At 35.4% G+C, this 18,376-nt stretch overlaps 1 protein-coding gene across 1 annotated transcript; it reads right to left on the bottom strand.

The window, feature by feature from the left end:
* Window positions 1–5,269: 5,269 nt before the first annotated feature.
* LOC309514017 (transmembrane protease serine 9-like) lies at window positions 5,270–17,265 on the bottom strand. Its single transcript, XM_082190133.1, has 14 exons — window positions 17,202–17,265; window positions 16,937–17,105; window positions 16,584–16,852; window positions 16,342–16,487; window positions 15,737–16,138; window positions 15,425–15,437; window positions 8,291–8,437; window positions 7,600–7,620; window positions 7,334–7,499; window positions 6,952–7,220; window positions 6,715–6,860; window positions 6,194–6,407; window positions 5,999–6,112; window positions 5,270–5,495 (listed from the first exon to the last, which is right to left on the bottom strand). The coding sequence occupies exons 1-14, from the start codon at window positions 17,248–17,250 to the stop codon at window positions 5,491–5,493; spliced, it is 2,130 nt and encodes a 709-aa protein (XP_082046259.1). The 5' UTR covers window positions 17,251–17,265; the 3' UTR covers window positions 5,270–5,490.
* Window positions 17,266–18,376: the final 1,111 nt, after the last annotated feature.

Genomic DNA, 18,376 nt, shown 5'->3' on the forward strand with positions numbered 1-18,376 from the left:
TGCTATTATAGACGGAAAAAGAGTGGAGGCACCTTTCACAGGTTAAGTAGTCATCACCTTGATTCAGAAAGTTTGATTATAGGGGCTGTTACTGTTAATGTCAAAGTTGAAATCTATGACAGATTGTTCATTCCTGCCTTAAATCCTATTTTTAAGCGCATTTAAGAGCGTGTATTTTGTTTCATTCGTATGTCTTTTGTTTTTAGTTCTTTAAATGTTCGAGGTTTAAAGAATAACATTAAGCGTAAGGTCATTTTTTTATTTTGTAAGGAAGTCAAAGCCAACCTTATTTTGTTACAAGAGACACATTCTAGAATAAAACATTCAGAATAAAAGAGCAGAGACAAGTGGGAAAATAGCGTAAGCCAATCAGTCTTGACCGGTTGTTTATTTTTATCAACTAGCTTGTCAAATGTGTTTAAAGCATTACTGCATGTTAGGGCTGGGTGATATGACACTACGGGCCCTATCTTGCACCCAGCACAATTGACTTTGTGTGTATTTTGTTTCATTCGTATGTCTTTTGTTTTTAGTTCTTTAAATGTTCGAGGTTTAAAGAATAACATTAAGCGTAAGGTCATTTTTTTATTTTGTAAGGAAGTCAAAGCCAACCTTATTTTGTTACAAGAGACACATTCTAACAAGGACGATGAAAAATTCTGGAAGCAACAATGGGGAGACAATATTTTGTATTCACATGGAACTTCTCATTCTGCAGGAGTGATGATTTTATTTTTTAGGTTTATAGGGAAAATTATTGATTATAAAAGTGATGAAGCAGGTCACTGGCTAATGGTTGTGGTGGAATTATTTGATTTTAAAATGATTTTGATTAATGTATATGGGTACAACAACAGGTCTCTCAATAGAAATATGATGTTAAAGTTAACTCAAGCTATCAGGGAATGGAGTGCAACTTATGGCATGGATAGCATAATAATAGGAGGTGATTTTAACATTGCACCTAATTCCTGGCTTGACAGAAAACCTCCCAAGGGGTTACAACCAGAATAATGACATGTTAAACAATTTTTGTTTATCCAATAACTTGGTAGATTATTGGAGAGTGACACACCCTAAAACAATGCAATTTACATGGATCAGCCCAGCAGATGCTAACCTATGCTCAAGGTTAGATTATTGGCTTGTGTCTCCAAATATTACTATTCTTACACCAAAATGTGATATTCAATCATCTCCTCTCACGGACCATTGTCTTATTGGTTTGTCACTCTCAATAGTCAAACAAAAACAAAAATCAAACAATATTTGGAAATTTAACAATACCTTGTTGCTGAACGAAGAATTCTGTAGCCAGATTAGAATAATATGTCTTCAAACTAATGACATGGATTTGTCAGATATAAGTAAATGGGAGTGGTTTAAATTTCGAGTAAAGCAACAAGCTATTGAAACTGGAAAGAAAATAGCCGACAACCGTAAACGTAAACAAAAGGAAATAGTTGAAAAGATACGTTTATTATGTGGAAAACCTAACATAACTGTAGAAGAGACACAAGAGTTACACACGCTCTAGAACCGATTAGATGTTATATACTTGGAGAAGGCAAAAGGCGCCTTTGTAAGATCAAAAGCCAAATGGATTGAGCAGGGGGAAAAAAACTCATCATATTTTTATAGCCTTGAAAAACGGAGACAGACTAAAAAATGTATAACAAAACTGGTCTGATAATCTTGTTGCCCAAACCCAATAAAGACTTATTACTATTAGATAATTGGAGACCTATAACTCTACTTTGCAATGATTATAAATTACTAGCTTTGGTATATGCTAACAGAGTAAAAAATGTCTTGAACAAGTTAATAGACGAATTTCAGTCAGCTTTTATTAAAGGTAGACATATTCATAACAATGTGAGACTAATTATGGACATGTTAGATTACCAGAGCCTTATTAACACAGAAAGCCTAATATTGTTTATTGATTTTTTTCAAGGCATTTGATTCTATCATTACTTTTTACTGAAATTTCTCTAACTTTTTGGGTTTGGCAACAGCTTTTGTAAGGTAATCAGAATGTTTTATGACCAAATATACAGTTATATTTCACTTCAATCAGACATCACTCTAAGAATCAATGTCTCTTGTGGAATAAGGGTGCCCAATTTCACCAAAATTATTCATTCTCTGTACGCAGCTTTTGGCCTATTTTGTAGTAAATAATAAAGACCTTGAAGGGATAAAAGTTTGTGACACCGAATTGAAAATAAGCCAATTTGCTGACGATACAGTGATATTTCTAAAGGACAAATCAATTCTTCAGAAGGCTTTAAATGTGATTTCTGTTTTTTCCAGGGCATCAGGCCTTTGCCTTAATCTAAATTTTTTTTAAATATTACCTTTATATAATTGCACTGAGACAGACTTGGAGATGATTCCAGTTAAGAATGTGGTTAAATACTTGGGCATTCATCTAAATTCATCATCTAAAAACTTGGCAATAAGAGAATCCAAAAATATCACAGAGAAATTTGGAGAAATAAAAAGAAACTTAAATCATTGGTTAACAAGAGACTTAACTATTTTAGGACGTAACCTATTGTCAAAATCAGAAGGGATTTCTAAATTAATTTACCCAAGCTATTCTCTCTATATTAGTTCACAAAACATAAGAAAAGCAAATACTATAATTTACCAATTCATCTGGCGTAATAAAACGCACCACATCAAAAAATCACAACTTGTAAAGGACTATAATAAAGGGGGGTTAAAAACAATTGATTTTGAATCTATGGTTGGAGTTTTTAGAGTTAACTGCAGGTGAAAGCCTTTTTAGATAAACCTGATTCTCTATGGTATCATATTCCCAAAAATATTTTTGATAAAGTGGGAGGCTTAGAGTTCCTTTTAAAGTGCGATTTCGAGGTATCCAAATTGCCAGTCAAACTGTCTGAATATCATAAACAAGTCAGAAATTGGTTTGAAAAGGGAATCATTTTCATCACAGATATATTAGATGAACAAGGTAATTTTCTTAGGTTTACGGATTTTAAAACAAAATTTAATATACAAAGTTTAATAAGGGATTATAACAAGGTATGTAAAGCAATACCAACAGCCCTATTAAATATGATACAAAACTATTTACATTATTCCAAAAGTCAAATAAATTTGCCTAAACTGCAACTAAACCAAATTCCCCTAAATAGCGAACATTTTTACAATAATTGTATAAAATATTCAAATGTAAACTATGTCATGATTTTGACCAAAATATAAAAATAAGGCATTATGACAAAATAACAAATAAATACATCAAATTCATGAAATGGCCTATACCTCCTAAAATCAAAGAAATGCAATTCAAAATTATAAATGGATATTATCCAGCAGCAGCAATGCTTAAAAAGAGATTTGGTTTTGAAGTGGAGCCATGTGTGTTCTGTTCCCAGGAAGATGAAACTATTGAACATTTGTTTTTCTCTTGTCCAGTGATAAAAAGATTCTGGCAAGATGTCATGAATTGGCTAGAAATAAAAATGGAGAGAATTACACAATTAAAGTTAGAGCAAATTCTTTTTGGTAATGAAAACCTTCCGAAGGAACTTTTTAGAATTTACAATAATATCATAACAATTATGGGTAAATACCATATTCATAAATGTAAATGACAAAACAAAAATCCATCCCTAATGGTGTTTAAAATTGAACTGAGGGAATACTTTGCTTCTTTGAAACTTCTGAAAGACTCCAGTGATAACATTTACTCTCTATGTGAAGATGTCTCAAAATATTTGTCATTATAATTTGTAAAGCTTCCAGGTAACTTTATTTTAAGAATATATGAAGACTGAGGACAATATATGTATGTGAATAACTTTGACATGCCTTATGGACTGATGTGCCTTTGCTTAATTTATTTTATTTTATATTTATTTGTATTTATTTTCTTTATCAAAATTTGTTCTATTTAACTGTGTTTAACTATGTTCTGCACATAAGTCTCCCAACGAGAGATTTAGTGAATTTTGTTTTGTAAATAAGTGTGTTTAATAAAAAATAATTAAAAAAAGGTACCATTTAAAGCGAGCCGTACCTTACCGTACCATGCAGTGGAAATGCGCCACAATACTACTATTCATGTAATTGGAGCAAATTAATCAACTTATGTAACAAATTATGAAGTTCCTCTAACTCAGTGTTGGTTGGTTGAGCATAATTTTAACACATTATTTTTTAAATATTGTGTATTCAGTAACAGTCATTCAATGTAAAGGAAGAAGGCTAAATTTTGTTCCTTCTAGATCATCCTTATCCTTCTAGATCTAACAAAGGCTCCTCCATATTTGGTTTGTTAAACGCCATCTTTTCAGCATCAGACTAGTGTCTGGACACTGACACTAAACTTGAATTATACCATTAGTCATTCTGGTTTTATGCTCTGCCCCAAAATTGTCTTGAGTTTCTCAAATAAATTTTATTCCAAAAACAAGACTTCCAATGAGTTCTACAAGGACTTGAATGCTTTTTACAAGTTTTACAGCTACTATGGATGAACTCGGAAAGAAAACGTAGTCTATCCCTTTAAAGGTGCAGTATGCAATTTTAAAATTGTTGTTGAACACTGTTGAAATTTTCAATCCAAACAAACATACCCCTCCCTTCATTGCTCAGAAATGCACAAACGCAATGCAAGAGTAAGCGAAGCAAAATAATGACTTGCAAAAATTAAAAGGAGGATGACGCACGAACGACAAGAAAGCACGAAAAATGAACATATAGTACACAACAGTAAATACAAGCAAGAGTTTCTCAGGCATGCTGGCGTGCTGTCCTGGGAAGGGCTCAGAGCCAAAAAATTTGGTCTGAACACAGAGTAGCTACTCTGACTGGGATAGGAAGCCGCCAATAGTGAGGTGGCGGATGGATGTTCATCCCGAACTTTGTTAATAAAACATAATTAAAACTGTGTTTTAAAGTATTTATTGATTCTGATAAAGCAATGACATATCATTATACATTGCTTAATATAATTACATACGTTCAATAATTCAGTGAAATAAATATGAATTTAAACTCAAAGAAATACCCACTTATTTGTCAGCAGAAATGCAATCACAATCAATTTTAAATTCCAAGTCATTATCAGATATTACATTTTTATAAGAAATGTGTATATGCTAAATGATGAAAAAAAGTTTAAAGTGTCTACAATTAATCTAGCTGGTTACGAGCTACAACTGGAAAGGGAGAAAAATAAAAGAGAGAGAGGTAATAATAGACTACTAATGGAGTGAGGTAAGTGCTGTTGTTAAATTTATGTTGAACATAAACAATATACATTTACACCCCTGAGTGAAGTCAGTGCAGCAGATCTTTGACAGACTGTTTGCACTGTGCAACATTTCCAAAGCAGCGCTGAAGTAAAATAGTAGAACATGCAGATAAAGATATTTTATCACCTGACTTGTGTGCAAGTGAGGTGCTTATTAGCCTGTTTTTGAATAATCCAGGGAGTTATGACATACTTCACACTGCAGAGACACAAAAACAAAAGTGAGTTGGAGTAAGAAAGATTTACTTTTGGTCTTCACTTTTTCGACAAGCAAAGTATGTTTAATGCATGTTATGGTGTGCAGTAATAAAACATATTTGTATCTGTATATCCGCATTATATATCAAAAAATCAAAGCAAGTGGGGTTTTTTTTTTTTTAAATAAACATTTTTAAAGTAAGACATTTCACAAAAATAAGTTTTGTTAGGTTTGAAATGAATATGATACAAAACAATAGATATAATGTTCAAAATGAAGACAAAAACACTGACTTCATACATACTTCCATTAACAATCACCTCAAGACCAGTCAATTAAAAGTAATTGCAAAAAAAGTAAAGTAATCTGGGAAAGTGACTAGCACCATTTGTTTGCAGATGCCACATGGTTTGATATTTTGCTTTTAAGACAGCAACTCTTTTATAAGTGAAGTATGTTTGTGTTTCTTTGTGTATTATGGAAATTAATGTGTTTGGGCTTACCGGCACAACGCTGTCTATAATCACTGCAGCATTTTGTTGTGCAGTTAGTATTGCAGTTGCAGCGATGTGAAGAGTTATACTTCTCGTTGCATCTTCCCCTACAGGAGGTTGAGGCTGCGCATACAAACAAGCATTAATCAAACAAGTATGCTTTGAGTGGATATATGTGTTTAGGTGTGTGAGAGAGAGTTTTACTTCGGCTGGCAGAGGAGCATGAGTTTGGGGGGTTGAAGGTGACAAATCCCGGCAGGTTCTGACCGATGTTGTTCGTGATCCAAGACTGATATCGAGACACGCGGGTGTAAACCCCAGGAGAGTTGGGATCGGCACAGCCATTCCCCCAGCTGGTGATACCAGCCAGAACCCACACTGTACACTGCTGACTCACCATTGGACCACCAGAGTCACCCTACAGAGAGGGACAAAAAGAAAGAAAAAAGGAGATGGACTATTTTATCAAGATGGGACAGTTACATGCAACAGCAAAATGGCAGTCCGGGTCTGCACTCCAACCTGTGCCCCACAGGAGCACTACAGCCCTTGTGTTTCATGTATATTTACACTACTGGAGCTATTCAACATCAAACATTTACACTAAATGAGCAATGTGAATTCCAGGAATATACAGTAGGTTTTAAAATGCTATCTTGAATGTTCACGGAAGCTGTACAAGCTTAGATTATTTGTAGTAATAATCTGGTTGGGGTTTGTTGTACCTGGCAGCTGTCTTTGCCTCCCTGCGTTAAACCAGCACAGATCATGTTGTTGGTAACAGATCCAGAACCCAGCAGAGTATTACATCGAGTGTTGTCCACGACTGGAACCATAGTTTCCTGCAGAGTCCCAGGAGCAGGTAGGCTCACTGAACGTACACAAACGCACACATAATTATAAATAAATGATGTTATAAGTTGATGCAAATGTGAATTTATGAGTTTGTGTGTGTTTTCTACCTCCAGACTGAACATCTCCCCATCCTGTGATCCAGCTGCTGGTGCCGGCACTGAAGACGCTGTTCTGGGCTGCCAGACAAACAGGTCTAATGTAGTTATTGAAGGTAACAGTGGAGGAAAGGCGCAGCAGAGCGATGTCATTGTCATATGTGTTGCTGTTGTAAGAGCTGTGAACGATTTTCGTTCTCACAGTTCTCATGACTTCATTGGCATTGGATCCCTGCTGTGTCCTCCTTCCCAAGTACACACGCAGACTGGACGTGCTGACACTGAATACAGTCAGAGAACATGAAAGTGAGAAAAGAACAAAACAATATACCAAGTACATTTTACCAATTAAAACTAAATAACTGCATAATATGCGTGTTTGGGTGAATCTTACCCAGGTAAACAGTGAGCTGCCGTCAGCACCCATTCATTGTTGATGAGGGATCCTCCGCAAAAATGACCAAAGGTAGAGCTGTGCAGACTGACCTGCCACGGCCACGACCCAGCGGGAGCGTTCACACCACCCACAATACGGGTGTTTAGAGGGGCTTGTCCACAAACTATGAGAGAGAAAGAGAGGAGAGTGATTGTTCACATTAGCATATCGACATTAATTATTTGACTTGATGTCGACATCTGAAGAAAGAGAAAAGATCTTACCATTCAGTTGAGAAAGTGAACCTGCAAGGGCATAAAGAAATTAGAAAAATTTAATTAAACGTTTCCCTTAATAATGACCCTGCCAGAGATACTTGCTCTAATAATAGTAGATTCAACTTGTGAGACTGAACATGCGGAAAACATCTCTGGGCAAACAGGTTTAATTACACACAATAAGCACAATTAACAGTCTTCTTTTCCACAGCTATTCAACAAGTGACATTAGCCCCATGTCCTTCAAGTACATTTCAGGTGTGACTCACAATGTCAAACATTTATAGGCTTCTTCTGTTCTTGGATTATTAACAGAATATGGCCCAGAGAGAGAGAATTTAAATATTATCTCTCATGTTCATTGCAGTTCAGAAATCCCGAACTTTGCTTAGTATCTTATTAAAGAATAGTGACAATGTTCTTCCCCAAGACGCATGCAGTTCTGTTTATTAACTGCTAGAGCGCCAAAAGTTATATCATGATTCATGATTCAACATGATTCACTTACTGAACTGTAAGTTTAATGGTAATGAGTATTTTCATAGCCCTTAGACTGCTCTTATGTGCTGTACCACAAATAAAACAAATATTTATTTACTTTATAATACTTAAATATATAGTTTGTCTTAGTTTTTTATAGTTTATAGTATTATGTCTTTGTTATCCTCGCTTTAATAGATATATCATGAGACCTTACCTTTTACACACATGAACAGGGTCAAAGTCACACACGTTGCTCTCCACATCTTCACACAGTCACTCTCTTTCTTAGCAGAATGGATGCTGGTAATTTGGTACCAAACGACTCTTACAGTCCCTTTTATATAGTTGTGCTTCTCAAATTACTCCTTTCATAACTCACTCACCTGCCCACTTCCTTTTTATTAATGCTCCTCCTTAATTTTTTGTCATTCTCTTCAATTCAATTCACATTTGTTTGAATAGCGCTTTTCGCAATTCATATTGTTTCCAAGTCTGTGTTCCATATCTGTGTCCAAATTTCAGAAATGTATACAAATCACGCAGTTAGCTAACATCATCATTTTAGGCAGAAAAATTAGCTCATTGAAGTGATTATTACAAGTTGATTATTACAAGTGATTATTAATAATGATTAGCCTACAATATATAGAAATTTAGCATTGGTGCATGTTGATTCAGAGTTTGTGTCATCTGAAGTCCTTGTAGGAGTTGGCACCATCTCTTACATGTGTTGGGGTATCTGAAGTCTTCATAAGAGGCTGGATCCAAACTGAAGCTCACATACTCTCTAGTTACCTTGATCGGGATGGGCATCCCAAGATAAAACAGAAAAACAAATGAAAAATAATTGGCTGCTGTTCATAACATTTCAAGCAAAGATAATCATGTGCATTTGATCTGATATTACTGGAGTGAAAGGTTATGAGATTTGTATTATGTGAATGCTTGGCTAAAGAGATGTCTTTAGTGTAGATTTAAACTTTAAATTGAAAGTTTACGTGATAATATGTCATGGCCAAGAGATCATTTTGTCAAGGTAACGACATGTGAAGTCGTGGCCTCGAGATCATATTGTGGGAACGACATCTATAGCTATTTCTAGCTATTTCTCGTGGCCACGAGAACTAGCCTGCGTGACCATATCAACCTGGGATTATCAGAAATGGATATTATCAAAACATTAATATTTTATTTTGAATTAAGTATAACAAAAAAAGTGCGGAATTAATAAATTATAGCTATTATTAACATATAATATGCCTACTATTATATTATATTCAGTACTGCAAAATCACCATTTCCACAAAAACTTAATTTTTGCTGTTTTCAGCTGTTTTCAGCATTGATAATAATAATAAAAAATGTTTCTTAAGCAGCAAATCAACATATTAGAATGATTTCTGAATGATCATGTGACAGAAGAGTGGAGTAATGATGTGGAAAATTCCGCTTTGCAACCACAGGAATTTAATTATAATGTAATTATAATTAATATTAAATAAATAAATATAAATAATATTTTACTGTATTTTTAATTAAATAAATGCAGCCTTGGTGAGCAATGAGCAGAAGAGACTCCTTTCAAAAGCATAAAAAATTGCAATGTTTCCAAACTTTTGACAGATGATATATATATATATATATATGCTTTTAAAGTGTCTTGGATCTCTTTAATATTTTTGTGTGTTTGTCTAGTGTCTGTGCAGACCTGATCTGTCTGGCTCTCAGGTTCCCCTCCATTTCTCTCACCTCTAACATAATTGTGAAATCACATATCTTAAGATCCGGCAACACAAAGAATACAGAATCCTGAAAGTTGACCTTAGAATAAGCCTTCTGTCAGCCTAACATCGAATTGTCTTAAAATGCGCTCGTTAATCAGAGATCAAAAGGCTTCAGAGGAGACTGTAATCCTGTAAGACACGTCAAACATAGAATTAATTTGTTGTGTGTGAATCAGATTATCCTTTATTGAAGTACTTTTTTCAAGGGCACAAGGATGACAAAACAGTATTTTATGCTTGATGACTTTGTCGACTATTATGAGGGAGGGGGGTTTATTGTCCCCATAAACAAAATATTGTTTATGGGGACAAAAGACTTAAGTTATTCAGATATTAATAAACATTGAATTGCATTTTTATAGATTAAAAGCAAAAACAAAAACAAAATTGAGCATCATGACATTGAACCACATAAATAATGAAGCACCAGTAATACAGTATTCATTAAAACCTCTACGTTTAAAACTTTTAACACAGAATGCAGTTAAAAAAACAAGTTAATATCACATTTAAAATGTATTGTAGCTCAAGAACTTATTCTAACATATCATAGCAAACGTTTTCACCCATTAATAACACTGTGTCTCTCATAAAACAGTGACTTTAAAAAGGTGGCATTCCAAAAGGTATATTTAGTTTTTACTTTAAGTCTCTTGGATTGTGAACAGACACCAAAATTAATGAACAAAATAGGGCAGGTGTGACAATAGCTAAACCTCAGGGCTGGTAATTAGAAAACTGCTAATTTGCGGAAATTAAAATAACTATTCTTGCCTTGAAGCTCTGGTTCCTCCAGGGTTTTTTTTCTATATTCAGAAAACTTTAAATTGCTTTGGATTAAAGTGTCTGCTAAATGAACACCTACAAAATATTGGTAATTAAAATTCTGTACATTCAGTTATTTTCAGGTCTTTACAAAAATGTTTGTCTTTTAGTATAGCGTGAGTCCAAACTATTAATAGATGCTGACAACCATACAAAGGACCTGAGATCCTGTTGAGAAGCACTTTTCTTCTAAGCCATATGCACGGAGCTCATGTCAATATGGTACATTTGAGATGACGCATTTTGGAAGCTAGTTACAATGACATGAATATTTAAAAGGAATTTCAAAATAGCAGGTCATCATGTGGAAAAAGCTGCTCAAACAAGTATTGCAGGAACAACAAGAGAATAGACTGTTTAAGGAGGTAGAGATAAAGCTAATAAGACAGTACAAACATGTTAAGACTGTGCCTATGTAACATCACACAGTGTAATTATGTACCTGGTAAATATGCATAGCCAAGTGTAAGAGATTTGTTGAGCGATGTCTGTGTGTATGTGTTTTGGCATATGTTCAGTTGGGGTCAAATTTTATTGGAGGATTGAATTTTTCTGAAGCTGGTTCACTGTTAGGGTGATATCATGAGAAATCTTGACCTTTTGTGACAAAAGAGTTCATTGTACATTGAAACTCTCTGATGTTCAAGGAACTTCATGACAAAAATACATTGAAGCTGTGACTTCAAGAACTGACACTGCCACTGACTGTAAAAAATTTGCCTTAAGCAATTTTAAAGTGAAATGTACTGAGATATGCAAAAATTTAATATCAAAAGAATTAAATGTTAATGATGCTTTCGCTTTCATTGGTGCTTTGACCCAAGTTGTTCATAAAGTTTAATCAGGATCAGAATGATCAGAATTTGGAAATTCCATGTTTTTCTATTCAGGATCAGGTAATCCATCCAGTGCTCTAAATGGCACAATGTAGTTAAGTTAACTAAAACCATTAAAAAAAGTTGTTACTAGAATAAGATACATTTTGACTGAAATAATATATCAAAAAAATTAACATTACATTTTGACTGAAATAATATATCAAAAAAAATTACATTTTCATTTAGTTTAACTTGATGTAGGCCTACTAAAATAACTACAACTAAAAAAATAATGAGTTAGTATTCATATTATGTGTTTTTATTTGAATTGTTAGAAACAGCTTTTGACTAATATTTTGTAATTTATTAGTATATTAATATACATTTACATTTACATTTAGTCATTTAGCAGACGCTTTTATCCAAAGCGACTTACAAATTAGGACAAAAATTCAGCGAGTCATCATAAAGAGGCAAAAGCAACAATAACGCAAGAAGTGCTCAAAATCCGAAGTTCAGGTATTATTCAGAGTAGCATAAGCCTGATAAGTGATGTTTCAAAGGGAAAGGATTTTTTTTATTTTTTTTATTATTATTATTATTTTTTTTATAAGGTTAAGTGCTCACGGAAGAGATGGGTTTTCAGCTGTCTTTTGAATGCTGTCAGGGATTCTGCATTCCGGATGAGGGTGGGGAGAGCGTTCCACCAGCATGGAACTGTGAATGAGAATGTTCTGGAAAGTGATTTTGTGGCTTTCTGTGATGGAACCACGAGACGTCGCTCGTTGACCGATCGTAGGTGTCTGGTAGGGATGTAGACTCGTAGGAGTGAGTGAAAGTAGGAGGGAGCTGAGCCTGTGATAGTTCTGTAAGCAAGCGTCAGTGCCTTGAACTTGATGCGAGCAGCTAGAGGTAGCCAGTGCAGAGAGATGAACAGAGGAGTGACGTGGGCCCTCTTGGGCTCGTTGAAGACAAGACGAGCTGCAGCATTCTGGATCATCTGTAGGGGTTTGGTTGCACATGCTGGAAGTCCAGCCAGAAGAGCATTGCAGTAGTCGAGCCTAGAGATGACCAGGGCCTGGACGATATATATAGTCCATCAGTCTATAAATTAATACTTTAATTACTAATTACTTCATTACATGTTTTCTCTCACACACACACACCTATCGTTTCGCTTCTGTCGTCAACTGGGGTTGTATGGATTACCACCGTGTTTGTTGTTTTTGAATCGTCATTTTTGAGGGACCGGTCCGCTTGCATTACATGGACTCAAAGAGACTAGGAACTCAAAGAGACTCAAAGAGTTATTTTTTTAATAATCTTGTGTTCCACAGAAGAGAAAGTCATACATAGTGCTGGTCAGAATTATTTTCCCCCTTGGTAAATATGATCAGATTGCTGTAAAAAATAAATCTGCATTGTTTATCCTTTTGATATTTTATTTAAATAAAATGCAAAAATCTAACCTTTTATTTAAGTAAAAGAATTGAAAGTGGGGGGAAAAAGCACATTATGAAATAAATATTTTTCTCCAAAACACATTGGGAACAATTATTTGCCCCCTTTTATTAAATACTTTTTGCATCCTCCTTTTTCCAAGATAACAACTATGAGTCTTCACCTATAATGCCTGATAAGTTTAGAGAACACCTGACAAAAGATCAGAGACCATTCCTCCATACAGAATCTCTCCAGATCCTTCAGATTCCCAGATCCATGTTGGTGCTTCTTCTCTTCAGTTCAGCCCACTCATTTTCTATAGGGTTTAGGTCAGGAACTGGGATGGCCATTGCAGATGCTTGTTTTTTTGTTTTGATGTTTGTTTTTGGATCACTGTCCTGTTGGAAGATCCATGGCCCATTATAAGATATCTAGCACAGGCTGTCAGGTTTAGATTTTTTATCTGTTGGTATTTAATTGAATCCATGATGCCATGTATCTGAACAAGATGTCCAGGACCTCCGGCAGAAAATTAGGCCCACAGCATTAAAGATACAGAAGAGTATTTCATTTTACACATGGGGTACTTTTTTATCCCTGTATGAACCAAACCCATATTAAGTGTTTGCTGCCAAAAAGCTCTTTTTTTTTTGTTTGTTTCATCTGTCCATAGAACGTTTGAAAAGTAACTGGAACTTCGAACGGGACGGGTTCTATGGTCAGATGAAAAGAAAAAAAAAAAGGCTTTTTTGGCAGCAAACACTTAAGATGGGTTTGGTTCATACACCTTATGTTGAGTAATATTTATATATGTATATATCCTGGTAGTAAGTCAATTGTGTATCCTCTAATGAATTGAAGACTGCCAGCAGTCTTTTTGTTGCTACTTCCTTATAGACCATGATCTCATCCTGAATCTTATCATGAACTACCTTTCCTAAAAGAACTTCCCCCTTCCAAGTCAGTCATTCATCTCTTTTTTTTTTCTAAACTTCCATTGAAATGTAACTATTGTAGTGGAAAAATCCTGGTGGCAAACTGTCCTTTGTGTCAAGACTGTGGGTTTATTGTAGATGAGATGTTACGTGAATTGCGTGGTGATTTATTATATCCTTGTTCCTAGTTACCTTGTTATTAATACAATGGCAATATTCATAGCCACAAGTTTCATTACTGAATGCTTTACGTGAGTAAGCTTTTACTGTTTGATGACATTTTTACTACTACACAACATCATCGGCATGATTTATTGAACATCATTATTGTATTTTTAACATTATTATAATATGTTGAGTGTAAAATTCTAGTAGTTACTCTATACAGTCTGTAGTCAACATTTGAAGTGGATCAAAAAAGTGAATCAAAGTTGTCCTAAGACAAGAACAGGTATTGTTGTAATTCATGTATAACTTTGATGAAACGTTTTGATCCATTGTAGTTTGTCACTTACACATCCTAACAGATGTATTAAAATGAGATTTTATTTTTTAGAATGCCTCTATATACTTGATTTACAATAATATAGCACAAATGAGGAAATACATAAGCTGTATATTTACAACAATTTAAAGATTATGGAAAAATTAAGTTCTATAACAAAAAAGCGGAGTTATTCTAATGAAAATGCGTCACATGTGTTTATTAATGTCCCATGAGTCCACAATGACCTTTGGATGTATTTAGCATTGTTAACACACTAGGATATTTTTCTACTTAAAACTAATATTATCCTTGTTGTTTTCAGAATTACAGTACTATAAGAAAATCTTTTCTTTTTTTTTCTTCTTTTTTTGATGGTGGTGGTGGTGGTGGTGGTAAGTCACTGTTTTGTTAGAAAATAAAGCTTTACAAAAGTTAATGTAAAATGACATCTATACTCATTAATGGTTTGAACATGCCAGTGTTTCATCATAGCAGTACCTCAACATCTAAACAGCCAACATTTACCAAAGGTTTTATGATTAATGTGTTTAATCAGTTTATTCTTTTCTATGTGACTGTCCTAGTGATACTTTTCAATTGTAAAACAACGTCCCCTGTTGGTGTAATTTATTACAGAAAAAGACTTTACAAGCCATGTGATGCAAAGTATTTATTTAGTCACTTATACAGATACAGATTACAGACTCAAATGATATTATCACTTAATCACTAATTTATAATACCCATTTTACATATTATTTTGTATGCTTTGTATGCTACATGAATTTGAAATTTAGGTTTTTTTGACACATCTGATTTAAAATAAATCTTAAGTCTGAATAGAGACATCTGAGTCCTTTTGTGCTGATTTAAAGAAATATTTATATATTTACTCTATAAGCGGTACATGGACAGCTTATGTATATATATATATATATATATATATATATATATATATATGGAGAGAGAGAGAGAGAGAGAGAGAGAGAGAGAGAGAGAGAGAGAGAGAGAGAGAGAAGTTGTGCCATGTAGAAGCTTGTGCCAACCAAGAGTTACCATCCATGACCCCCTGCAGAGACACAAAAACATACAGAGATTGTGTGATATTGCTAGAGTAACTTACTGATTTAGTGATTTGAATTTTATTTCAGAACAAGCACCATAAACAGTTGCATGTGTATATGGACTTACTGCATCGCTTTTCATAATCCCTACAGCAGTTTTTGCGGCAGCGATAATTGCAGTTGCAACGGTTGCGGATGTCAAATCTCTCACCACATCTCTTTCTACAAGAAATTGAGGCTACACCAAAAAGACATTTAAACAAGCATTAGAAGTGAGTGGTGTTAAGGAGGCATAAATGTGTACAGGAGTGTAGAGTGTGTGTGAGAGAGAGTTACTCTGATTGGGTGGAGGTCTCAGGGTAGTAGTTGTTGTTGCTGAAGTAGTAGAAGGTCGTGAGATGGTAGGTAATATGGGTGAGTTGGTTGAAGTAGGTAATTTGGTAGAAGCAGTTGAGGTGGCAAAAGTAGGAGATGTAGTAGAAACAGGTAGGGTCGTAGAAAGAGGTTGGCATGTGCTTGTAGGGTTGAAGACGACAAATCCTGGGAGATTCTGGACAATGGCGGTGGAGATCCAACTCTCATACTGTGAAACACGCGTGTAAACACCAGGTGCGTTGGGATCGGCACAGCCATAACCCCAGCTGGTGATACCAGACTGAACCCACACCAAACATTGCTTGCTCACCATTGGACCTCCAGAGTCACCCTACAGAGAGACAGAGGGTTTTTCTTTATGGGACTAACTTCTCATGAAACATGGCCAGAAAGATTCACATAGGCTGCATATATAAAAAAGAAGCACAGATTGACGTTTGTGCGTCAAGATATATTAGAAAAACATAATGGACTTTCAGACATGCAGCATGTTTTGATGTGCACACTTAATGATGATCTGGTTGACTGTTGTACCTGGCAGGTGTCTTTGCCTCCCTCCAATAAACCAGCACAGATCATGTTGTTGGTAACAGATCCAGAACCCAGCAGAGTATTACACTGATCATTAGCAACCACTGGAACCATAGTTTCCTGCAGAGTCCCAGGAGCAGCTAGGCTCACTGAACAGGGTACACACAAACACACAATCATATATTAGTGTTGTTATGAGTATACTGTATGTATGTGAGAACGAATGAGTTTGTATGTGTTTGTACCTCCAGACTGAACATCTCCCCATCCTGTGATCCAGCTGCTGGTGCCGGCACTGAAGATGCTGTTCTGGGCTGCCAGACACACGGGTCTAATATAGTCATTAAAGGTAACGGTGGAGGACAGGCGCAGCAGAGCGATGTCATTGTCGCTGGTTTGACTGTCGTAGGAGGGGTGGACGATGATTGTGACGACATTTCTACTGATTTCATAGGTATTGACTCCCTGCTGTGTCCTCTTTCCCAAGTACACACGGAGACTGGATGCACTGACACTGAAAACATGTGAAAATGGATCAGTAGTGTAAAAACGATCTCTCAGAGCCTGTTTGGATGAATAGTTGTGATGTGAATCTTACCCAGGTAAACAGTGAGCTGCCGTCAGCACCCATTCACTGTTGATGAGGGATCCTCCGCAAAAATGACCTCCAAAGGTAGAGCTGTGCAGACTGACCTGCCACGGCCATGACCCCTCAAAGGCATCCACACCACCCACAATACGGGTGTTAAGAGGGGCTTGTCCACAAACTATGAGAGAGAAAGAGAGAGAGATTATTCACATGCATATTTCTGTGCTATGACTATATCTATATATAACATCTGAAGAATGAGACGAGCTCTTACCATTCAGCTGAGAAAGTGAACCTGTGGTGGAAGGGACGGTCGTACACATTTGAGAGAAAGAAATTACATTACATTAGCTGCATGTGATCATCCAACTAAATAATTAAATTAAATTACCTCACAAGAAACAGGACTATTGCAGAAATGTTTAGTGCTGATAAAATGTCTACCTTAAACATTAAGTGTTAGTCCTTACCTTGAACAGACAAGAGCAGGGCCAAACTGACACACGTTAACCTCCACATCTTCTCAAACCGTCTCTTGTCTTGCAGAATGGATGGAGATAGTGGATTTGGTTCTCTTTGCCTCTCACAAACCCTTTTTATATTCACTTCTTCAGTCTCTGCTCGTCACTCATCTAATCACTCTAATGTCGCACTAATCCGTTTTTATTATTATTATTTGGTCCTTGCCCTGTTTTCACAATGCAGACCTGTTAAACATGTATTCTAGAACTAAATTAACTAAACAAAGATCTTAAATGCATGTTTTGTTTTCAGAGATTATGAGTTTTGTTAATCTCTGTCTGAATGGAGCAAGGTGTTCATATTAAATCTTAAAGGGATAGTTCACCCAAAAATGCATAATTTGCTCGTCCAAAAGCAATTTTTTTCCCAAACCTGCTTGACTTTCAACAGTGGCTCTGAATCACATTCTGTATATTTAATCATTCACTGCATGGAAAAAAAGACAGAATAATAGGCTATGATTTTTTTTTTATTCCTTTAAGAACAGTGGAAACTGATTTTCTTAAAGATTTAAAGTAAAATATAAATAATAAATGACAAAATTTATATTAGAGCAGATGCAAATAGATAGGTTGTTCCTGATGTCACACATAAGATAGAAACACTTCTGTTACTATATAAATCAATGATTTAAAAAAAGGTTCTATTCAGCCATGCTTTGTTACCCATGTTTGTTACACATCACAATGAGAAAAATCACGATAGGCCTCCGTACTACGGTGACCGGGAGGGGACATGTTCGTTTCACTTAGTTTTGTCGTGGCCACAAACTTGTGGGAGCGTGGTAATATGTTGTTGCCACGAGATATTAATTCGTGGGAACGTCATATTAAGTTGTGGGAACGTGATAATAAATAGGGGGCCACAAGATCATTTTGTTGAGGTAGGCTAACGTCATCATTATGTCGTGGCCACGCGATGTAAAGT

Source organism: Leuciscus leuciscus (assembly GCF_965113295.1).
Source record: "Leuciscus leuciscus genome assembly, chromosome: 14".
In the NCBI taxonomy this organism is placed as follows: domain Eukaryota; kingdom Metazoa; phylum Chordata; class Actinopteri; order Cypriniformes; family Leuciscidae; genus Leuciscus; species Leuciscus leuciscus.

Bases quoted from the DNA above. Each gene is read 5' to 3' on its own strand.
- LOC309514017 (XM_082190133.1), bottom strand. From the start codon at position 17,250: ATGTGTACGACCGTCCCTTCCACCACAGGTTCACTTTCTCAGCTGAAT. The intron at 17,106-17,201 runs GTAAGAGCTCGT...TCTCTCTCATAG, and splicing joins TTCACTTTCTCAGCTGAATG to TTTGTGGACAAGCCCCTCTT. The intron at 7,621-8,290 runs GTAAGGTCTCAT...ATGCCCTTGCAG, and splicing joins CCTGTTCATGTGTGTAAAAG to GTTCACTTTCTCAACTGAAT.